We start from the raw sequence: 23,234 nt of genomic DNA, 5'->3' as shown, positions 1-23,234 counted from the left end.
CTCTTCTCTCTGTCTCGCACTGTCTCTCCCTCTCTCTCCCGTTCCCTCACTCTCATAGGAGGCTGTGTTGATTTATAAAGCTGTATAGAACTCCTGCTCCAGTCTCTGACAGAGTGGTTAAAATGATCAATGAGGGAGGATCTGGCCCTATCCTGGCATGTATACCGTCTATGCCCTTCACTCTGATCCGCCCAGATAAAGCCATGTAAACTATTGGGCATACAAGCCCGGCTCTATGTCTCTTTCCCTTAACCCTCCTTTCCTTTCTCCTCCAGTCGGTCCAATTTTTTTCTGTTCCCCTCCTCCCTGTCCCTCCTCTTCCTCCTCTGAGAGAGAGAGGAGATCAGGACTGGACATGCAGTATGAGCGGAAGGGAGGGGCCAGCAGGGGGGAACTTCATCTCAACATATTGTCCTGCCTTTTTCCAGTTCCCTCCTCTCCTCTCCCTTTCTCTCCTTTTCTCTCCTCTTCTTTCCTTTTTTCTCATCAAATCGTATTACCTTTTCTATCTTCCCCTCCTTCTCTCCCCCTGTTTCCCTTTGTGGGGGGCTGTGTGTGTGAGTGTGTGTGTGCGTGTTTGTGTGTGTGTCAGAAGTTGCTGCCCTGTGGTGCATGGAGTCTGCCTGTCAGCATGGCTCTGATATCTTCTTAATCCTGCGTACACACACACACAAACACACAAACACACATGTATAGGCACATATAATCACTTTAGCCTATTAACTCTCACCATGTCAGACAAACGAACATGTGCTCTGAATCTGGAACAGGTGTGTGTCTCTGAAAGAGAGAGAGAAATGGAGAGAAAGAGAGAGATAGCTTTTATATGAAAATCACCAGTTAATTGTCCAGGTATTCCTGCATTTCTATGCTTGTCATTGTTGTTGTGGCCTCATAACATAATACATAAACTCTTTATGTACAGCTGCTACAGACAACACAGAACAGGACACACATAAGACACAGTGTTTTCTATGATGGCCAAGGTAACACATACACACACACACTACACATCTGCTAACGGTGACATCTTATTCACAGTAGGTGTCTTTCTCTCATGATCACACACACACACACACATACACACAGAAATACAGGTCCCTTGTGCTGTTTAAGCACTTTTCCAGGCTAACTGCAGACTGAAGCATCCAGATGCTATTTTATATGGTATCACTACTCATCTCCCTCTCTCCCTCTCCCTGTTACTCTATTTCTTATTTTGTTTCTCTCACACACACACTGTGGCAAATGTTTGAGGATTTATGTGTATGCGATTGCGTTGCACGCCCAGGCAAGATGACCTCATGTTTGGTCATTCCTGATGTTGTTCATGTACAGCTGCACTGCACTGTGGACAAGGATGGAGTGGTGGATAGTATACAAACTGTGGGTGTGCGTGCAAGCTTGTGTGTGTGTGTGTGTATGAGAGAGAGAGAGAGAGAGAGAGAGAGAGAGAGAGAGAGAGAGAGAGAGAGACGAGAGAGAGAGAGAGAGAGAGAGAGAGAGGAGAGAGAGAGATAGAGAGAGAGAGAGGGTGATGTACAGGGGTGTGTGTGGTGGTAGACAGCTTCTGTGCAGGCTCTTAGTTGTGTCTGTTTGGTTCTTCTCAGAGGAGAAAGCCAGTATTGATGAGGGACCTGACAGTCTGATAAACGCCCGAGAAGTGCAAGCGTAAAGTTTTCCCCTCTCTGTCTGAGTGTGTGTGTCTGTGTGTGTGTGTATGTGTGTCTTAGAGTGTGTGTTTGTATGTGTGTCTGCGTGTGTGTGTGTGTATGTGTGTCTGCGTGTGTGTATGTGTGTGTGTGTGTGTTTGTGAGGTAGGGGATCTTTGCAGCCTAATGGCTTGCATTGATGGATCTTGTTCCCTGTGTGATTTAAAACCCTCTCTGTCCCTCTTTCTCTCCCACTACCTCTCTGCCTCTGCCTCTGCCTCTCCTTTCTCCTCCAGCCTTAACCTCTTTTTTCCCCTCCTCTCTCTGCTCTGCCTCAGCAATTGTGGGGACTAGTGTCCTTCCTCCTATCTCCCTCCTTCCTTACAACCCCCCTCCCTCCCTCATGTTCTTCTCTTATCCTTTATTTCTCCCTTCCTTCATCTCTCCCTTTTCCTGTACCTCTTTACTCTGGGGTGTGACACATGGAAGAGAGGCTGCAGGTTAACCCCTCCTGTAGGGTTTTTGGTTTTGGTTATGTGTCTGTGATCGTGTGAGCATCTGTGAGTGTGTGTGTGTGTGTGTACAGGCGATCAGTTCTGAGTGAATCACATTGTGAGCGTGCTCTGACACCCCAGAGATCGTTTCCACTGCACCTCGGAGCACCATGTAACCATGGCAGACAGGTCTGAAATTCTATTGCCGCTGTGTTCCAGACACTCCCCTTAATCTACAGGTATGAAGCTCTGACTGGGAGAAATGGCCCATACAACCTAACGCTACCCAGACCTGCCCAACTCCTCACCAACAACATTCACCTCGCTCCTCTTCTTTTCACATCTAACTCTGTTTCCTCTCCACCTGGGTGAGAGGGGGATGGGGTGAGGTGTGTGTGTGTGTGGGGGGGGTGGTGCATAAAAGGTAAAGTCAAACTGTCAGACTCATATACTCTTTTAGTCAACCTTTCTTTTACTCTTCCTCTCGCTGTCCATTTCTCTCCCTTTCTTTCTCTTTTTCTCTTTTACTCACACCCAAACACACACACACACACACACAAACACACCACTCGAGCCCATTCAACCAAGCTTATTCCCTCCCAATTAAAGACAACAGCTTTCAATGAGATCTTATCTGTCCCACCAGGGTTGGCAGGACAGATCGATGCCTTGCGCGCCTCTGGCTGTCCTGTTTGTCTCTTCTCTACCCTTCACACTCACACACACGCTCACACACGCTCACACACACACTCATGCACCAGCTCACACACACGCTAACACAACCGTAACGCACACCCCCACACACATGCTCACACACACACGCTAACACACACACTAACACGCATACTTCCCCTCGTGCCTCTGTCCCTGTCTTCTTATAGATTTTCTCTCTCCCTCTCCAGGTCTAAGTAGGTCACCAGTGACAGCCAGCTGGAGCAGAGATGAAGTGAGGGTATTAGCTCTCCTAGGTGGTCCTCTCTATAAAACTATTGATACTTTCACACTCAGCCATTCATCATGGACTCATTTTTCTGGTTATTGATTACTCTGGACTAGATTGAATCAGTTTGCCATTATTGGGTCCTAATGATCGGGGATGCAAAACTGTGGTGATGGTTTTTGTGTTTGACTTCAAGGATATGTTTTTGCTGACATCCAAATGGTTTAGTGCAGCAAGTGGCTCATTTGTGTGTTTGGTGTGTGTTTGTGAGCATGTTTGTATTAAAGAAAGAGAGACCGAAAGAATGTGTGGAAGAGAGTGTGTGTGTGTGCATGTGTATGATGTCAGTTTATATAGTCTAATGTATATTTATACATGTCTGTGTGTGTGTGAGTGTTTGTGTGAGTGCGCGTGTGTGTGTGTGTGCTTGCACAACCCTGCATGTGTGAGGCATTAAAACCCTACAGATCTCAGTGTTCCGACCCAGCGAAGCTGCTAATTGGACAGATCTGGTCTCTGGGGCGTTGATGGGAAGATATAATACGACAGGATGGAGATCACCAGAGAGCTTGTAGCTTTCACTTTAACTGAAACTTGAAAATCAAACTTTTAAAACTTAACTAACTTATCTAACTTTTTACCTTTCTTCATTTTTGCCTCTGCTACTTTATGACTATACTGTTGTGTGGTATCCATCAGACGGTATTGGTGCATTAACCTAGCCTGACGTTGTCATACTCATAATTCTAGTCAGAATATGAGTCTGAGAACTCTCCGTTGGGCGTGTTTCAAACGAACCTGGAAAACAAATGCCCCTTCGCTCAATTGGAGAGATCTACAACCAATCAGAGCAACGTAGTATGTTAACTTTGACCGATATCCCGTAGGAAGGACGGCAAGAACATATTTTCCATCGACAAATGCCTTGATTGCGTTTCTCTGTTCCTCTTTCAAAATAATGGGCTGTCGATGTCTTCTAAAACAGACTCGATGGCAGAATCATAACATCCCAGATATCCAGCGGTAGCCATGTTTGTTCAAAACAAATTCAACTTAAGCGCTCTTTTGTGACGTGGGTGATTACGTTACTGTTGATCATCTGTCCATCATCGTATAAAGCCCGCCCTGGCAATTTCATTGGTCCGCCCAGATTCTGGTTTTCTGTAGTTGTCCCCAATACGAGACCCTCCAGACCCAACTTCCCGACCAAATTTTTTTGTGGGCGGTACGAAGTTGGGCTGGAAGCCAGGCTAGCATTAACCTGCTCAGCTGAAAACAAGGCTGGGGTTGAGGGAGGTGACCTCATGTTGAGACCGTACAGTTCTGTTTGTGTGAGCAGGCATTTGGTAGACAGCCGTTGCAGAACCTGAGTATGATTCTAATAACTATATCTATATCTACATACTGTGTATCGATATATATTTCTATATGCTTATATACTGTATATGTATAGATGTAGAATGACAAGTAAGGATGGCTACAGAAGAGAGTTGTGAGGAGGGTCTAGGGAGAAAGATGTAAAGGATGACTGGAGAGGAGAGAAGTGAAGGATGAAGCGTTCCAGAGACCAAACAGGCTCTAGGACCATGGGGAAAGAGCCGAGCTGCTGTCACTCTCTCTATTCTCTCTGCAGATGTATGAGTACAGGGCTAAATCACACACAGGTGGCATAAACACACACTCACACACACACACACACGCACACCCCAACCCCCTCTCTATGGTGCCATAATGTGTGGTAATGGAGGTGTGTCAGAGTGTGGTTAAATGATAATTTATATTCATTAAGGTTGAATGACGATGATTACTTTGTCAGGAGGGAGATGGAAAGGGAATGATGAGAGTGGGATAGCAGAGGGGAGAAAAAGGACTGAAATGAAGAGCAAGAGATGAGAGGGAAAAATAGAAAGATGGAGCATTTCATTTTCAAAAATGGGTGAATAATCTGGAAGCAGTGGAAAAGAAGAGAAAGAGCGAGAGGAAGGCAGAGAGGAGATGAAGGGGAAGTCATTTGGTGTGCTTGTCTCTGTGGCATTCCTTCCTCCATACTGTCGACGTGGGTGAGAGTGTAATGGAGAGAGAGGGAGAGAGCAGAAAGATGAAGAGAGAGAAAGATGGAGGAAGGAGCAGCAGGGAGCAGAGAGATCGAGAAAGAGAGATATGAAAAGAGTAGGGAGGCAGAGAGAGAAAGAAAAATGAAGTGAGAGGAAAACGCAGTAAGCAGTGACAAAGAGAGGGAGAGAGGCAGAGAGAGAGAAATAAAGATGAAGTGAGAGGGAGAGAGTGGAGAGAAGGGCAGGGAGAGAAAGATGGAGTCTGTGAAAACCTACTTGGCAATAAATCTGTTTCTGATTCTTTCTTCTGACACAGAGAAAGAGAGAGAGAGAGAGAGAGAGTGGAGAGAGAGAGAGAGAGAGAGAGAGAGAGAGAGAGAGAGAGAGAGAGAGAGAGAGAGAGAGAGAAATGGAGAAAGTGAGTGGAGAGATGTACGTAGAGTGAAGGGGAGAGCAGAGGGATAAGAGACAAAGATGATGAGGACAGCAGAAAGTCCAGAGATGACAGATTGGTGAAAGGAGATGGGGAACTAACAGTTGGAGAGGGACTGGAGGTGTTTGGAAGCAGAAAGAAATGAAGAGTGAGAAAACAATAAAGAGAGAAAAGGATGCTGACAATTTTGACAGCAGCTAGCGCACACTCAAACTGTTCTTCTACTCCATAACCTCTCCAGACTCGGTTATGGAGTTCTCCAGAGTGGGTTATGGAGCTCTCCAGACTCGGTTATGGAGTTTCTCCAGAGTGGGTTATGGAGCTCTCCAGACTCGGTTATGGAGTTCTCCAGAGTGGGTTATGGAGCTCTCCAGACTCGGTTATGGAGTTCTCCAGAGTGGGTTATGGAGCTCTCCAGACTCGGTTATGGAGTTCTCCAGAGTGGGTTAAGGAGCTCTCCAGACTCGGTTATGGAGTTCTCCAGAGTGGGTTATGGAGCTCTCCAGACTCGGTTATGGAGTTCTCCAGACTGGTTATAGAGTTCTCCAGACTCGGTTATAGAGTTCTCCAGACTGGGTTATGGAGTTCTCCAGACTGGGTTATGGAGCTCTCCAGACTGGGTTATGGAGCTCTCCAGACTGGGTTATGGAGTTCTCCAGAGTGGGTTATGGAGCTCTCCAGACTGGGTTATGGAGTTCTCCAGACTGGGTTTATGGAGCTCTCTAGACTGGGTTATGGAGTTCTCCAGACTGGGTTATGGAGCTCTCTAGACTGGGTTATGGAGCTCTCCAGACTGGGTTATGGTCTGTCCATGCTCAGCGATGGCGTCTCAGGCGGTACTGTAGGCTGGGTGGGACTAAACACTCAGTGGGCTGGGCTGCTGCCTTGCAGATAGCAGCTGGAGTGATCCTGGCACCAGAGGAATTCTTAAGCCGATGAGCCTGGCACAGAGGAGATGAGACCGCTGGCTGGAAATGTAGAGTGTGTGCATGTGTGTGTGTTTGTTTGTGTCTGTGTGTGTGTATACATGTGTATGCGTGTGTGTGGGTGGGTGTAGAAACGGTAAGACAGCAAGTGGCAGGCTGGGTTAGAGAAAGATTGAGGACATAGAGAGAGAGAGAGAGAGAGAGAGTGAGAAAGAGAGAAAGAGAGAGAGAGAGAGAGAGAGAGAAAGAGAGAGGAAAGAGAGAGAGAGAGAGAGAGAGAGAGAGAGAGAGAGAGAGAGAGAGAGAGGGATGGTGGTGGTGGAGGCTGGTAAGAGAAGGAGAACGTCAGTGCAAGCCAAGCAAATTATTTGCAGAGGTGGGGATTTTGCGTCTGACTAAAAGAATCCTCTCTTTGAGATCTGATGCTTGGCTGAGGTTTATGTGTGTGGGTCTGTGTATGCATGCTGGGATGTCTCTGCAGTTGGTGATAGTGCTTGCCAACCAAATCAGTCTGTAGAAGTTTGTAACGCCCCCCCCCCCCCCCCCCTTCTTTTCCTCAGGTATGTCCATGCCCTCTACCTGGGCGCCCAGAGTCGTTGGCATGGCGATGGGCAGAGACGTCACTTCCACTGGCGCCTGATGTTCGAGAGTGCTGACATCAACATGCTCCGCCTCCTGGAGGCCTTCCTGAAGAGCGCTCCTCAGCTGGTGCTGCAACTCAGCATCATGATCCACGGCAACCAGGTCCTCCCGCTCCAGGGTATGTAGGGCTGCGTGTGTGTGTGTGTGTGTGTGTGCTTGTGTGTGTTAGCTCCTTACGTCCCTGCTGGTGATTCACTGCCCCAGTCTATTAGCCAAGGGTGGTGAGATCTTCGCTGTGGGACAAGACACATTGCCCCTCTCCATTCTAAGGTCATCATTCTGAGACGAGCCATTGTGCTTGTTAAGGGCTAATTATTTGCCATGGGAACTACTTCACCTATAATACAGCATGATGTCATCTACTGTAGGTTCCAAAGATCTGTACATTCCCCAAGAGAAGAGAGAAAATGCAAAGGAGAGAACATTAGAGAAAGCGCCAGAGAGACAGAGTGAACCAGAGAGAGCATGAAAGAGAGTCTGGGAGAGAGACAGAGAGAGATAGAAGGTCGATCTGTGGGGAGCTATCAGCATTCTCCTGGGCTGTTTTACCCTCTCTACCTTATTCATGCCTGAGACACAGAGAGCATGTTTGCTTGTGATGAATAAAACAAACGTTTTCAGCTCACAGTTCTGTTTGCTGTCGAGCAACGCTGTCATGTTACTGCTGAAGAGGGTCGGAGGTGGAGGGAGGCAGGGAAGGAAGGAAGGAAGGAAGGAAAGAGGGAGGGAGGGAGGGAGGGAGGGAGGGAGGAGGGAGGGAGGGGAGGGAGGGAGGGAGGGAGGGAGGGAGGGAGGGAGGGAGGGAGGGAGGGAGGGAGGGAAGGAGGAGGAGGGAGGGAGGGAGGGAGGAGGGAGGGAGGGAGGGAGGGAGGGAGGGAGGGAGGGGGGAGGAGGGAGGGAGGAGGGAGGGAGGGAGGGAGGGAGGGAGGGAGGGAGGGAGGGAGGGAGGGGATGTTAAGGAGGAACATAGTAAGAGAAGTGAAAGGGGCAGGGAAGAGGGAAAGAGAGGATGGCAGGAGTCACAGTCTTTTATTACCATAAAGGAGGTCCCACAGTGCAGACAGACCAGTTGTAAATCGTACCAAAGTACCTAACATATTAATTACATTTGATGTTTTTTCTATCTAAATCTAAATAGCAAAGCCAGATTAACTTGCATACAAACACACCCACCCTGAGGAAGTGTCATTTAGATCCAGAGTATCCAGAAGGTTCAGTAGGATGATGGATGAACCAGTGGCCGCAGACAGGAGCCAGCAGGGGTGTTACTCTAGAAACATCTCCTCTACGGAGTCCTGGCCAACACTTTACATTCAAGTTACATTAAATACAGCGCCATGTAATTGCAGAAAATATGGTAAAAATATATTAGGTACATGGGAATTGCTATGCAACTAAATGTAATTAACTGTCAGTTTCCTATGTAACTGCAATGTTGTTACTGTAATAAAGGTATTGCTGTGTAGTTATTTGTCAATTGATGTAGCCACCCGGTCTTGGAGTTATATTGCTGTTCCACACCAGGCAGGATAACTGATGCAGTTCAAGAAGAGGAAAGTGGGTCTTGTAGAAGCATTTTATGATCCAAACAAGAACATGACCTCTACTACACCCTGCTTTTTTGAAGAGGCAAAGAAAATTGCACATACTGTACTGGCATTAGATGAGGATAAAACTGCCATCTCCTTCCGTTGGGCCAACAGGATGTTCAGCAACTCTGTAAATAATGACATCTCTCTTCGCTAGGTTTTCCCCCTTTTACATTTACATTTCGTCATTTAGCAGACACTCTTATCCAGAGCGACTTACAGTAAGTACAGGGACATTCTCCCCCCAGGCAAGTAGGGGGAAGTGCCTTCGCCAAGGACACAATGTCATTTGGCACAGCCAGGAATCGAACTGGCAAACCTTCTGATTACTAGCCCGCTTCCCTAACCGCTCAGCCACCTGACTCTCTTTGCTCTCCCCTCTCTCCCCGTCTCCTTCTCTCCTTCTCTCCTTCGGAAAGATCTCTCTAATCTCTGACTGGTGTGCAGCTCCTTCTCTGACTCTGATGTTTGATTCAATTACAGATTGGCTGGGCTCTGCCTTCTGCCCGCATTCTGGTGAGGGAGGGATGGAGGGGGAGGGAAAGGAGGAGTGTAGAGATGAGGATGGGAGAAGGGGAAAGTGTTGACTAATGCTTTTAGTCTTGGCCCTCTAATTAACACGTCTTTTCATCTGGGGTGTCCTCCAAACAAGGCGGGAGACGGAGAGAGAGGAAGGGAAAGGGAGGGGTGAGGGGGAGGGGGAGGGGGAGGGGGAGAGGAGAGAGAGAGAGAGAGAGAGAGAGAGAGAGGAGAGAGAGAGGGGAGGGAGGGAGGGAGGGGAGGGGGGAGGGAGGGAGGGAGGGAGGGGATGGAGGGAGGGAGGGGAGGAGGAGGAGAGGGAGAGGGAGAGATGGAGAGGGAGAGGGAGAGGGAAGAGGGAGAGGGAAGGAAGGAAGGGAAGGAATGAAGGAAGGAAGGAGGAAAGGAGAGGAAGAAGAAAGATGGAGAGAGAAGGAGGGAGAGAGAGGGGGTGAAAAAAAAGGAGGACATAGAGGGAAGGTGGAGAGAGAAAGATGGAAAGAGAGAAAAAGAGAGAGAAAGAGAGAGAGAGTGAGAGAGAGAGAGAGAGAGAGAGAGAGAGAGAGAGAGAGAGAGAGAGAGAGGAGAGAGAAGAGACACTCCTCCATGGAATCTCTTATTCATGAGGGTAATAGGAATGCTATGGAACAAACACACTAGCAAACACACTAGCACTCTGACCAAAATGAGTCATTTTCAGGGTTAAAAATAACACCTCAGAGAGCAAAAGGGACAGAAAATGTTTAGTTAGTCAGTTAACTTCAACAAAGAACATGGTTGATAACCTGCTTGGATCAGTTTCTATATCCAGTCTGGAAACAGAAGGTCCTTCTTCATGTCCTGGGTTATTTCACACCACATCACAGAAATATTACAATGATCAACTTGCAGCTTTATGACCAAAAGCGTCCGGAAAAAATCATTTAGCACATTAAATATTCATTTTAGAAATGTTTAATTATTCAGTTACATATCCAATTGGTAATTAATCATTCGGAAACTAATGAAAGATTAAATAGCAGAGATCTAAATTTATAACAGTGGTTTTAATGTCATTTTGATCATTAAAGATTACTGTGCACATAATCTACTATTTTAGAGAGCAAGCTTCAGATCACTTCAAATGAGTGTGTGTGTGCATGTGTGTGTGTGTGTGTGTGTGTGTGTGTGTGTGCGCGTGTGTGTGTGTGTGGTATTGTCCTGATATTGCAGTATAGCTTTAATTAAATGGAGGACTCTATTTAGGCTGATGAAGCTAATACTCCCTGATGAGATTATGTAATTTGTGTATGTGTGTGTGTGTATGTGTGTGTGTGTATGGTGTGTGTGTGTATGGTGTGTGTTTGAGTTGGAGATCAAGAGCGATACTTGAAAGACTGGCACAGATACACACACAGTCTGTCAGGTCTGTCTGTCTTGGCCTCCCAAGATCTAGCTAGATCCTTCCCTGCTACAGGAAAACTCTCTCTCGCTGACTGCCATGGCTCTCGCTCCCTGAATCTCATCCCTTCTCGCTCCCTGACATGTATCCCTGTCTCACTCACTTTCATTCCCCTCTAATTGTCATGCCCCTTACTACTTCACTCTCATCCCTCTCTCTTCCTCACTCATCCCTCGCTCTCCAACTCTCATCCCTCCCTCATCCCTCTCTCTTTCTCACTATTCTTCCCCTCTCCCACACCCTCCCACACCCTCTGTTATCTCGAGTCGTGATCTTTGGGGTCCCAAGCGTAGTCGAAAACACATAAGCTTCACTCGTTCTTTGTCTTCCATGCTCTCTCTCCTCATTCATCCTCTGTCTCCCTCCCTCCCCAGGTCTGTCCGCATCAGCCTCTCTGGTCTCCCTAGCCTGGATGATTGCCTCCTACCAGAAGGTTCTGAGGGACTCGCGGGATGACAAGCTGCCCATGTCCTACAAGGCAGTCATTGTCCAGATGCTGTGGCACCTCTTCACCATCGGGGCGCGCACCATCGCCTTCGCCCTGTTTGCCTCCGTCTTCCAGCTCTACTTCGGCATCTTCATCGTGTCCCATTGGTTCCTGATGACCTTCTGGATCATCCAGGGAGAGACGGACTTCTGCATGTCCAAGTGGGAGGAGATCATCTACAACATGGTGGTGGGCATCATCTACATCTTCTGCTGGTTCAACGTGAAGGAGGGCCAGGCCAGGGTGAGGATGACGGTGTACTACTCCATCACGCTGGTGGAGAACGCCGCCCTGACCTCGGCATGGTACCTCTACCGAGGGCCCGCCCACACCTCCGACTTCTACGCCCTGCTGCTGGTGTGCGTGGTGGTGAGCAGCTTTGCCCTGGGGACTTTCTTCATGCTGGTGTACTACTGCCTGCTCCACCCTGACGGGCCCGTGCTGGGAGCCCAGTGGAGGTGTGTGGAGGAGGGGGTGGAGTCCTGCATCACCCCCCACCCCCACCTCCACACAGGCCCCTCCCCCCGACGTTATCCACCAGCCCCCCCCAGGACCCTTAGCAGGACTGCGGGAGGGGGGACCGGGGGCCAGTGCGGGGGCGGGATGTGGTGCCAGGGGACAGGGAAAGCTGTCTCCCTGTGTTCCAGGTGAGGCCAAGTGCCCCCCCTATTCCAGCACCTCGGATATCCAGGACTGAGGGGCCGGTGATCCGCATCGACCTGCCCAGGAAGAGGTACCCTGCCTGGGATGCTCACTTCATCGACAGACGTCTGAGGAAGACCATCCTGGTGCTGGAGACCACCTCCCCTGTCTCCCCCAGGATCGTGTACCGCAGCAGCCTGGCAGGCAGTAAGGAGGTTATGGAGTATGAGACCACCGTGTAGTACTGCCCCCCAATCCCCAGGGCGCTTCACTGTCCCTCGCAGCCACGGAGAACCACGGAGGACAGAAGAAGAGTGCAGAGCATATGGGTGTGTCTATCTAGAGAGACTTATAGAGCCTGAGTGCATGTGTAGATGGGTCTATGTGCACGGCATTGGTTTGCTTGCAACAAATATCAGGTGCTCTGGAGGAGCCAATGGTCAGGTGGTCTGGGCTTCTGGGGTTGTGACCTCAGTGTGACATCAGCAGGCAGTGATGTTACTCTAGCTTGTACTCTGTCTCTGAGGGAAGAGGGGGGTGGACAAAACTGTCTCAGCGCCTATGAACAAAAACAACTTTGAAGACACACCCTGAACCATGTTGTCATCGTAATGATGGTAATAATGTTGCTGATATGGTTGGAAGATGGTGTTTTTGAGGAAATTTACTGACACATAAAAATAGCCATGATGTCTCTGAAGTAGCAGTGAACACAGAGAAGAAGATAATGAAGACGGTGGTTAGGGGGAGGAGCACGAGGACAATGACGATGACGGTGCTAACGATGAAGATAATGTATAGTTAATACTGTCTGGATCTATCATCCGTTCAGTCCCACCGAGATCAAAAAAGGTGTTGTCACGGTAACACGGACACAGTTCCGAAGTAGTGTTGATATGCTTGCTGCTGTAATCAGTGGGGTTTAGAAGAACTTCATCACCCATCATGCACTTCTTCAAACTAGTATTTCAGTTTATTTATTTACTTTTTATATTTGAGTTTTTATATTGTTTAATCGCTCAGTGGCCATGTTTTGATATGATTCTTATTAAGATGTAATTATTGTTATGATATATATATATATATATATATACATTTTTTTCATGATGTGTATACTAGAGTGATGCTGTAGATACTGGTGGGTGTGTGTTGTTGGTTTGTGCGTACATACGTATGGTCCATGGGTCTCTTGGTTAGGCTGCTTCTCTTATCTATAAAGGTAATAGTGCAGTAACAAGAATCAGTCAAATATTATACAAAGAAAAAAACTCAAGCTGTGATGATGAAAATGTAGTTGGAAAAATAAATGCTCTAGTGAACTGTCTGAGATGACAGCCTGAAAACTACTGGATTCCTAGAGAGTTTTCTTCATTAACGGTTGTCTTTGTTTTGCGGTGCCTGGTGGTTGGGTTCATCTTTTCATTTGGGTTTCACTCTTTTCAGACATAATGTTTCAGTCTCTCTCTCTCTCTCTCTCAGTCTCTTTCTGTCTCTCTCTCTCTCCCTTATTCTCTCTCTCTCCAGTCCAGAGTTGTAATGTCATGTTTCTCGAATGTCAGGAATAAGCTCAACAAAAAGGCTTTGGAATGAGAAGAAGATGAAGTTGTGGGCCTTTCCCTCCTGCTCACACACACACACACACAGCTCCACATGGGACCCTGTCTGTGGTTTCATGTGAGGTTCTGTGAGGACTAACTCTTTGATATTTCAGACTGTTTGTAAGCGAGAGGGAGAGAAAGAGAGGGTGGGGGGAAGAGAAGGGAGAAGAGAAGCCACGAGAGATTGAGAAATAGCGGCACAGAGAAAGAAAGAAAGAAAGAAAAGAAAGAAAAGTTTGAGACAGATCCAGATAGGCAGACAGAGAAGCAGCAAAGGGAAAAGTTGAGAATTGACTTTTACACAAACGACATTTAGGTTGTGACTTTCTTCTGCTGTCGCAAAAAAAAAGGGCACACTGTGCATGTGTGCATGCGAGCATTTGTGTGTGTTGCACGTGCACGTGTGTGCCGCCTTGATGGCCTGCTAAAAGAACAGCACCCTGAGGTTCTAGACTAATAAACACACACACAAACAGACACATCCACTCAGTGAGACCCAAAACAGAAAAACATATTGTGCAGAAACAGTTGTGCACAGCACAGCGGCTGTGTTGATCACACGGCACCACTGCACGAGCACCGAGCACCCTCTCATCCACTCTGACGCTTTTTACCTGCAGACACTGTTCATTAACCCCCTCTGTCATTCTCTCTCCGTCCTTCTCTCTCTTTCTCTATTTATTTTCTCTGTCTCTCTCTCTCTCTCTCTCTCTCTCTCTCTCTCTCTCTCTCTCTCTCTCTGTCTCTCTGTCTCTCTCTCTCCCCCTTCTTTCTGTCTCTGTCCATCTCTCTCTTTCTCCTCCCTCTGTTTGCCTGTTCCATCGGCATTGTGTCAGCGTGATGTTGTCAGGCTGCAGACACCTTCACAGTAGGCGACACACACTAGCCCTCTCCTGGACGGAGGAGAGAAAAATAAGGAGAGAAATGAGGGGAAGAAAGGAAAGCCACTCCAAGATAAATGTCCCATCTCTCTGCAGTTGCCTAGGTAACTGGATGATCGTTAAGCCAGCCCTCAGGGCCTGCGGTGGAGTGGTTACCGTGGCATTGGTTACCGTGGAGGTGCTGACCTATCGTTAGTGCCACTTGTGTGGCACCTGTCTCCACTGCAGAGTGTTACCCCTAAACACACACACATTTGAAGAACCCAAGTGTAGACATGCACATACACACACACAGATATACTAACTATCTCAGTCAACACTTATCTGAACACATATGAATGCACACTCAGAACTCACCGTACATGAGTGATGCCCATTGTGATGCCCATTACAGTAATTAATGAGCAGGCCTATACCGAAAACTGCTTTCCTCTGCTGATCCCACACTGCCACCCTGTGGTCAAATAGAGGAGTTTCATTCACAGAGCTGGGAGAGAGGGAAGTCCTACGGAAGCTGGGAGAGGAGAAACCACAATCCTCTGGAGCCCACTCCTTGCCCCGATGCCTACTGCAACCTGGTCATACTGGCTGTGGAGAACAGGGTGAGGAACGGAGCAGGTCGGGGTGGACTGTGGACGGGAGGCCTCGGGTGGCCTGGAGCGCAGGACTGAAGTGCTACTACTGTAAAGTTACCTGCACATGACACAAACGTTTCTTCATATTGCTGTAAAAAGATTCAAACCACCAGCCTTGGTTTTGGAAGCACCATGCTCTGCCAAAACTGCATAAGAATTTGTTGAGTCTTATTTATTGACTTATTTTGTACAAACTTTAGTCTGACCCTTGTGTGTGTATGTGTGTGCGTGTGTCTGTGCGTGTGTGTTTGTGTGTGTGTGTGTGTGTGTGTGTGTGCATGTCTCTCTGTGTGTGTGTGTGTGTGTGTGTGTGTTTGTGTGTGTGTGTGTGTGTCTGTCTGTGTGTGTGTGTGTGTGTGTGTGTGTGTGGTTTCTGTATTATCAGTCCTGAGAGAATGGACAAGGGGAGAGTTGTTATCAGGCTCTGGTGGAGTTTCCTCTTAAACAGGAAGTGGACTTCCTCTGCTTCCTGTCTCTCCTGTGTGGCTCCAGGAGGGGAGGGAGGGTGGAACCCATGACAATGACCAATCATCCGTCAAACAGTGAGAGAGGGGACAGAGAGAGAGAGAGAGAGAGAGAGAGAGAGAGACAGGGGGTTAGAGAGAAAGAGGCAAAGAGATATATAGAAGAAGAGAGACTAATGCGAGTGCTCCAATCTGAGGGCCACAGCCACCACAGTCCACTCACACACAGTCTGCTGGGGGGATGGATTATGAACCAAAGAAAACAAAGAAGGTAGTCTCGTTTTGGTCTAGTTATGGTCGTAATTTGTTTGTGCCGTGTGCGCGTTTGTGTGTGTGTCCACATGAATGTTTGTGTGTGAGTCAAGTTGGTGATGTGAACATTATGTTACATAGAACGGTTGTTTTAAGATGCTTGGTATTCACAAGTCTTTTAATAGCAGTGTACAGGTAAGCTTGTGGCCTTGGGCTTCTCAACGGAGGATTTTCAAAGGCTACTGAGGGGGTTCAGGATTTGAATGCTAATATTAGTTGACTGTTACCTACTGCATGCTGTGAGATTGATCAAATACCCTTTCATCCCAGATTCTTCTTTTATTATTATCATCAATACACTGCGAATGATGAGAATGGATGTGTACAGATTCCTTTTTTGAAATATTAATTGACTTGATTGAAATGAGTATTATAACTGGTAATAGAACTACTCTACAGAATGTGATAGATTTAGTTATTGACCGTCTCAGACTTGACTGCAATGTACACACTGCCTTTTTTTTCCCTCTCAGTCTCTCTCTCTTTTTCTCTTTGTGTCTGCTTAGGTGTGTGTGTGTGTGTGTGTGTGTATGTGTGTGTGTGTCTGTGTGTGTGTGTGTGTGTGTGTGTGTGTGTGTGTGTGTGTGTGTGTGTGTGTGTGTGTGTGTGTGTGTGTGTGTGTGTGTGTGTGTGTGTGAAAGGGTGTGTACGTGTGTGTGTGTGTGTGTGTGTGTAAGGGTGTGTATGTGTGTGTGTGTGTTGCCTCGTCCATCTTTCTCTGTGTGAGCTGTCAATCCACCAGCAATCCTCGTCAGTCAAAGATGAGAGCTGCCGTCAGTCCTCTGTGAGCTGGAGAGGATGGATGGGTGTGTGTGTGTGCCCATGTCTAAGTGTGTGTGTGTGCCCATGTCTAAGTGTGTGTGTGTTCCCATGTCTAAGTGTGTGTGTGTGTGCGGGGGGGTGTTGATAGCTCCTGTCAGTCTTCTGTAAGCCAGGAGAATATGGATGGTGGTCGTTTAGTCTCACTCTGCGGCACTCTCCCCGTGTGACAGTGTGTCATTAGGAAGGGTAGGAGACACCGGGACAGTGTTTGGGGCATTCAAACTGATACACATTTGATTCAGTGCAGTTACTAGGATGATCCCTAGCTCCTGGCCAGAGAGACAGACCTCTTTCTTTAATAACAGTTAATGAAGTGAACGTCGGTTGGTGTCTCTGAACTAGTTTTTGCTATTGTTTAGCAATCTTGTCTCCTGTTTCTTGTCTCCTGGATCCTCTCTCCTGGCTCCTATGTTTTGAATCCTATTTCCTGTATCCTATTTCCGGTATCCTGTACCCTGTCTCCTGTCGGATCCAGAGCTTTGCCTCTCCCATCAAGCGCCTGGTCTTTTCCAAGTCAGGCCGACGCCAGGTGGACAGGGGGAGTGTTTACCGCCGCCCGCTGCACACCGTGCCCCTCTACCCCCCCGACTTCCTCATCCACCCCGAGAGGCTCATCTTCGACTACGTGGAGAAGGAAGTCAAGGTCAGGAGGTCACCCAACACCACTCTACTTAATGTATCATCCACGGAAATGCAATACTCCACACAGAACTTGAGAACTGTCACACTAGGGTGTAGATGGACGACGAAGAAGGAACACAGTCCCTGAGTTCTGCGACTTTGCTCCCTCTGTAGTTCCTGGGTCACCTGACCTGGGTGTCATGCTCCCTCAACCCCTCCAGCAGAGACGAGCTGCTGCAACTTCTTGACACAGCCAGGGTGAGTTCAATTACCTCAGTGTTTTGGATTGCGCGTGTGTGTGTGTTTTGATGTGTCTAACCTCTAGCCTTCCTCTCCTGGTCTCTGCCGTGTGCAGCAGTTGAAGGTGCTCCCTCTGAAGACCAGTGTGGAACAGGACTGCATCCTCAGTCTGTCTGCCCGCTGTCTTCTTCTCACCTGGAGGGACAACGAGAAGCTGCTGCTGCGCATTCCCACCCACGAGATCGCCGCTGCCTCCTACCTGCGGGACGATGCACTGCACCTTCTGGTGTTGAAGACAGGCAAGGCTGAGGGGTCTCAGTTGGACAGTGGTACTGTAGCTCACAAGGTCTGAGTGCGACTCGTTTTCAAACACGTGTCTGCGTGTGTGTCCCAGGTCTGAATGTGGACACGGTGCTTGCGGAGGGAAGTCTGGAGAAGAAGAAGCCCGGCGGCATCGAGGGACGGCGCCAGACCATGAGCAACAGCGACCCGCGCCCAGCAGGGGGCACCATGGAGCGCAGGCACACCATCTGCGGCGTCGACTGGCGGCCGTCATCTCGCCACGAGCCCAAACCGACCCCTGCTGTGGTCCAGGGGGGCGGGGGAGGGGCTGGGGGGGGAGGTGGTGGTGGAGGAGGAGGGAGCCTGGAGAGGAAGAGGGTGGGAGGGAGCTGGGAGAGGCGCCAGACCAGGAAAGCAGGAGGAGGAAGCTGGGAGAAGAGGCCGGTGAGCGGGAGCTGGGACCGGAGGCCTGTGGTCGGGGGGAGCTGGGAGAAGAGGCACGGGGGTCCGGGCAGCGGGGTGGGGGGTAGCTGGGAGAGGAGGAACGGGCCTGGGGCAGGTGGAGGGAAGCCCGGGGGCAGCTGGGATAAGAGACACCCCCCAGGAGGCAGCTGGGAGCGCCGGCAGGCCTGCACAGGGAGCTGGGAGAGAGGGAAGTCCTACGGAAGCTGGGAGAGGAGAAACCACAATCCTCTGGAGCCCACTCCTTGCCCCGATGCCTACTGCAACCTGGTCATACTGGCTGTGGAGAACAGGGTGAGGAACGGAGCAGGTTGGGGTGGACTGTGGACGGGAGGCCTCGGGTGCCCTGGAGGGCAGGACTGAAGGTGGGAGGGTTCAGGGGTGAGGTCTGGGATAAGAACTGCTCAAGACTGGAGCGCTTTTCGGGCGTAACTGTGCTTATGGAATCAATACAGATAGCCAAACTGCATGCTGTTTAAAAAAAAAAATATGTACACGGACAAGTATTACATTTGATGTAGACCCAGTCTAAATTGACCTATTTTGTTAGAATGTAAAAAAGCGACACTGGAAAGTAGGACGACAGGGACACTCTTTCATCCTGACATTTAGTAGTTAATATCCACACACACACACACTTACACACACTGTGAATAAATCCAATGACACAGCATTACAGTACACACACTACTGTGAGCTCTCACTGTGACGTAAGACAGCTTATGCAACGCAAACGTGCCCCAGTAAAGAGAGGCGTGTGACTGTGTGTGTGTGTGTCTGTTGGAGAAAGATTATTTCTATCTATTGTTACCCTGATCCCTGTAGTAATAGTTATAGGACTTTGACTGCCAAGGTGCTTGCCATGGAAATACCATAAGAGTGAATGTGTTTCCATTCTCTTCACACCAACACTTCATCATTCATGCTCTGGGCAGCCCAGCCCATGAATCCAAGTAAAAACACATTCATCATGTATGTTTAAGATCCCGGTGGGCAGGACTCTTCCTCCTCAGCCGGATGAGCTAAGCTGTATTTTGCTGGTTAATTTAATCAAAGCCACTAAAGTCATTAAGGGTCAGCCCACACACACGCATACATGCACACACGTACAGACGAGTTGTGTACATGTGCACAGACACACACAGACGCAGCTGTGGGTCCTCGTGGATCTCTGAGCCGCGCTGCGTTCCTATGATCTGCCCAGGATGCTGCTGAGGAGTACTGCGCTCTGGTGTGTCAGATGTTTCAGATCATCTACGGTCACCAGACCATCGAGTGTGTGGACCGGGCAGGTTTCCACTACACCATGCCAGATCGCTACTGGCTGCAGAGAAGTGAGTGACAGCTGCATGAGCCAATCCCCTTGATAGGTTGAGCACAGTCAATTCTCTCTGGTCATTCTCTCTCTCTTTCTTGCTCATTCTCTCGTTTCCTTCTGCTCTCTTCCTCATTTCCTCATTTCCTCTCCCTCTCCTCTCCCAGGTGACAGCTGCCTGACAGATATGTCCTACAGCTATGATACAGATTTCAGCTGCTGCAGTTCCTAGTAAGCTATGTGTGCAATGTGTGCATGTGGTTGCGTCTTTTTCTGTGTCTGTGTCAGTGCACTCATACATAATGCGTGTGTATGTGTGTGTGTGCATGTGTATGTGTGTGTGTGTATGGATGTGCCTCTTCTGCCCCCCCCCCCCCCCCCCCCCCCCAGTGATAGCTCGCAGGATGCCTTTGATCTGTACTACAGCGAGAACTACAGCGAGAACTCGTCCCTGTCTCTCCAGGACTCCCAGCGCAGCCTGGCCTCGCTGCACAGCGACGGGGAGAGCAGCAACCCTGGCCTGCTGCTGATGCAAGAGTACATGATCACAGTGAGACCACCTCTAGGACTGTCTCTTTGACCTCTGACCTCTGTGTACCTGTAGGAATGTCTTTTTGACCTCCGGCCTCTGACCTCTGACCCCTGTGTAGCTGCGTAGTAAGCTGAGCCCTCAGGAGCTGCAGCAGTTTGCGGTGCTGCTGAGGGAGTACCGTCTGGGCTCGCCCGTCCAAGAGTTCTGCTCTGACCTTCTCCTGCTGTACGGAGACACAAGGAAGTTCCTGCTGATTGGTGAGTTTTCCGCCAATCACATCAAATATCACTGAGTTCCATCAGTGAGGCAGCCAATCAAACCACCTCTCTACAGAAAGTGGTTAATTACTTTGGCAGCCAATCATATGAAGACAATCAAATGATGGGGAGGTAAACTAATCAAATCGATTTAGAAACACTTTGACATGCATCATATTAAAGTGTATGTATGTGTGTGTTGGGGGGGCTGTGTTTGTATGTGTGCATGTTTATGTGAACCTGCTGATTCGGGCTTATTCGGAGTCAGATGAGGAAACTGTCTGCAGTCAATTAAAATGATTACAGGACTGCCTCAGCTGCCAGTCTATTGGTCTCCCTGCAAATGAATATTCATTAGCACCTGTCTAAAACAAAGACATAAGGGACAGGTGTATGTGTGTGTTTCTCTGTGTGTGTGCAAGCACATTACTGACACTTTTTACATTACGCAACTGTCCTCAACTGTCCTGCTGGCCAAGATTATCGCTAGTAGTCTCCATATCTCTAAGTAGCAGTGCTGGGAGGGGATACAGGGTTCTCTAGGGGAACATATCTTGCAGACCCAGACCAGTAACTATGTGTTTACATTTCATAGTGGCCTATTATAGTCCCAGACCCTCTGCTTTACTGGGAGCAGAAGTGATATCTACAGACAGAAAAAGCTTAGTCTCTCATTTCAGACGTTCTGATGGCATTCCAAACCCAAACTCAAACCCAAATCCTCATCTTTGTTTGTGCTATTGTGAGAGAACATCAAAGCTAAAATGACAGTGAGATTTTGTGCTGGCTTTAATGTTTGAGCGTGTGTGCGTGTGCGTGTGCGTGTGCGTGTGTGTGTGTGTGTGTGTGTGTGTTTGTGCATGTGCACGTGATTGTTTGCAGCTAATCCTTGCGGTTGAATGTTGTTGCCTCTGTGACTGGAATGCAGATTATGAATAACTGTGCTGTCGGCTGAAAGCAACAAAACCTAATTTCACACTGTCTGTCTGCACAAAGCCAAACCATTATAGCCAGACACACATATAGGAACACTCGAACAGAATATACTGTTTCATGTATTACTGTATAGCATCTTGTTTATGAATCCCAAAGACAGATATGTTGTTCTTACTGCATGTGTTAAATAAAAGCAACAAGAACTATTAGTCATGGCCATATTGGATGCACTTGAACTAGGATATCAGACACATACTGTAGCTATGGTGTTGTTGAGTTGTTGAGACTGCCACCATTGTGTTTCCATTATCTTTCCTCCCTCTCACTCTTCCCTCCCTCTCATCCCTTCTCTCTCCCTGGCCTCCCTCCTCCTCCCCCCCACTCCCGCACCAACCCACGCCCCACCCTGCCCAGGTATGCGCCCTTTCATCCCAGACAAGGATGTTGGTGTGTTTGAGGGCTTCCTGGAAGGCATCGGGATTCGCGAGGGGGGGATCCTGACTGACAGCTTTGGCCGGATCAAACGGAGCATGAGCAGTACGTCCGCCACGGCAATGCGTGACATCTGGTCCCTCCCCTCTGGCACCCAGGACTTTAACCGTCGCATCACCGACATCACGCACGACATCGAGGCACTGGGGTTTGAGGAGGGACATGGGGACATAGAGGAAGAGGACTATTACCTGTGAGGGGGGAGGACTTGGGCTGGAGGTCTCGGGGGAGGGGCCAGGGTAGAGGGGGAGGTTAAGGACTGAGACTGAGGCTGGACTTAAAGCAGGGGTCTCACAAAGGAATGAAAGCAGGAGTGACTCAAGGACAATAGGTATTTTTTATGTCCCACAATTCCAGAATGTACTGTATTTTGGGGGATTTGAAAAGAAGTACTGTTATATTAACGAACATGGCGACACAGCAAATTTTTGGTATTATGTGAAAAGAGGAAGAAAATAATTCAAAGTAGTTTTTGTTTCTGTTGTGAAATGTTTTTACACAAATGTTGCCATAGCCTGCTGAATAACAACCAGTCTCAGTCACAGAAACAATTAGTTTAATTATCTGTAAGTGTGAACAAGTTGTCGGCTAAATACTGTAAGCATCTCTTTTACCCATGTATTACACAGCATGTGTGCGTACTCTATGTGTGTTTGTTTGTCCCTGAATGGCCTGGTTAAATCTCTGCCTTATTTGCCTGTCGAGCTGATCAAGTCCCCCTCTGTAGCTGCTGAGGATGAACAGCCAATCTGCATGCCTTTGCATCAAATTTGTTTACATGTCATTTGCATTCTAGTTTGAGCACAGCGCTATGCATTAATTCATAGAGAAAGATTTACAGAGAGAGAGAGACAGTGAGAGAGGAGGAGGAGTTGAGAAATGTGCATCTGTCTGTCTGCATGTGTGTGTGTGTGTGTGTGTGTGTGTGTGTGTGTGTGTGTGTGTGTGTGTGTGTGTGTGTGTGTGTGTGTGTGTGTGTGTGTGTGTGTGTGTGTGTGTGTGTGTGTGTGTGTGTGTGTGTGTGAGAGAGAGAGAGAGAGAGAGAGAGAGAGAGAGAGAGAGAGAGAGAGAGAGAGAGCGAGAGACAAGTGAGAGGAAGAAATAGATTATCAGAGAAAGCAGACGCAAAATATAAACCAAACAACATAAAACATAAATAAGAGGTTGGTGGCAGCCGGAGAGTTCTAGTCTGCTCACAGAGAGGAACAGTGATGTTCCCCAGTGCACAGCAGTAATGCAGGGCCAGCTGACCATCTGCTGTGAATAATTCCAGTCTGCAGGGAGAAAGGATGGAAAATGAGAAAAACTATGGGATGAGAATGGATGCTGACACTCCCCTGTGGCACCCTGACCTTCCCACAGTGCCCTGCACCTCTCCCTTCCAGCCCTGCCGAGGCCCATGGGTAAACTCACAATCCCACCTGCCACATACACACACATCTGTATGATCTGCTATTATGAAATTACGCAGAGCCGAGAGCGCAAATTACTCATCAAAAGATTTACACTGGATATGCTTGTTTACTCTCCTGTCTCATTTACATACACTGAGATTATACCTCCTGA

The 23,234-nt window shown here is 48.4% G+C and overlaps 2 protein-coding genes across 2 annotated transcripts in view; both read left to right on the top strand.

Annotated features, from left to right (window-relative positions):
• Window positions 1–12,061, top strand: part of LOC136945982 (XK-related protein 7-like) — a 20,644-nt gene extending 8,583 nt beyond the window's left edge. The window contains exons 2-4 of the mRNA XM_067240135.1: window positions 7,060–7,259; window positions 11,065–11,767; window positions 11,800–12,061. Of these exons, the coding sequence (XP_067096236.1) occupies window positions 7,060–7,259; window positions 11,065–11,767; window positions 11,800–12,061 (1,165 nt within the window). The remainder of the gene's footprint in view (window positions 1–7,059; window positions 7,260–11,064; window positions 11,768–11,799) is intronic.
• Window positions 12,062–15,520: 3,459 nt separating this feature from the next.
• Window positions 15,521–22,310, top strand: ccm2l (CCM2 like scaffold protein). Its single transcript, XM_067239998.1, has 10 exons — window positions 15,521–15,668; window positions 17,007–17,174; window positions 17,327–17,410; window positions 17,508–17,691; window positions 17,787–18,430; window positions 19,341–19,470; window positions 19,619–19,682; window positions 19,842–20,001; window positions 20,102–20,240; window positions 21,591–22,310. Exons 1-10 carry the CDS (start codon window positions 15,639–15,641, stop codon window positions 21,863–21,865), a joined length of 1,878 nt encoding a protein of 625 aa, XP_067096099.1. The 5' UTR covers window positions 15,521–15,638; the 3' UTR covers window positions 21,866–22,310.
• The last annotated feature ends 924 nt before the right edge of the window (window positions 22,311–23,234 follow it).

The sequence above is a fragment of the Osmerus mordax genome, chromosome 7 (genome assembly GCF_038355195.1).
Source record: "Osmerus mordax isolate fOsmMor3 chromosome 7, fOsmMor3.pri, whole genome shotgun sequence".
Lineage (NCBI taxonomy): Eukaryota > Metazoa > Chordata > Actinopteri > Osmeriformes > Osmeridae > Osmerus > Osmerus mordax.
Note: the sequence above shows the minus strand (reverse complement) of the source record. Positions and strands in the feature narration are given on the sequence as shown.

Bases quoted from the DNA above. Each gene is read 5' to 3' on its own strand.
- ccm2l (XM_067239998.1), top strand. From the start codon at position 15,639: ATGGATTATGAACCAAAGAAAACAAAGAAG. The intron at 15,669-17,006 runs GTAGTCTCGTTT...TGTCGGATCCAG, and splicing joins AACCAAAGAAAACAAAGAAG to AGCTTTGCCTCTCCCATCAA. The intron at 18,431-19,340 runs GTGAGGAACGGA...TGATCTGCCCAG, and splicing joins TACTGGCTGTGGAGAACAGG to GATGCTGCTGAGGAGTACTG.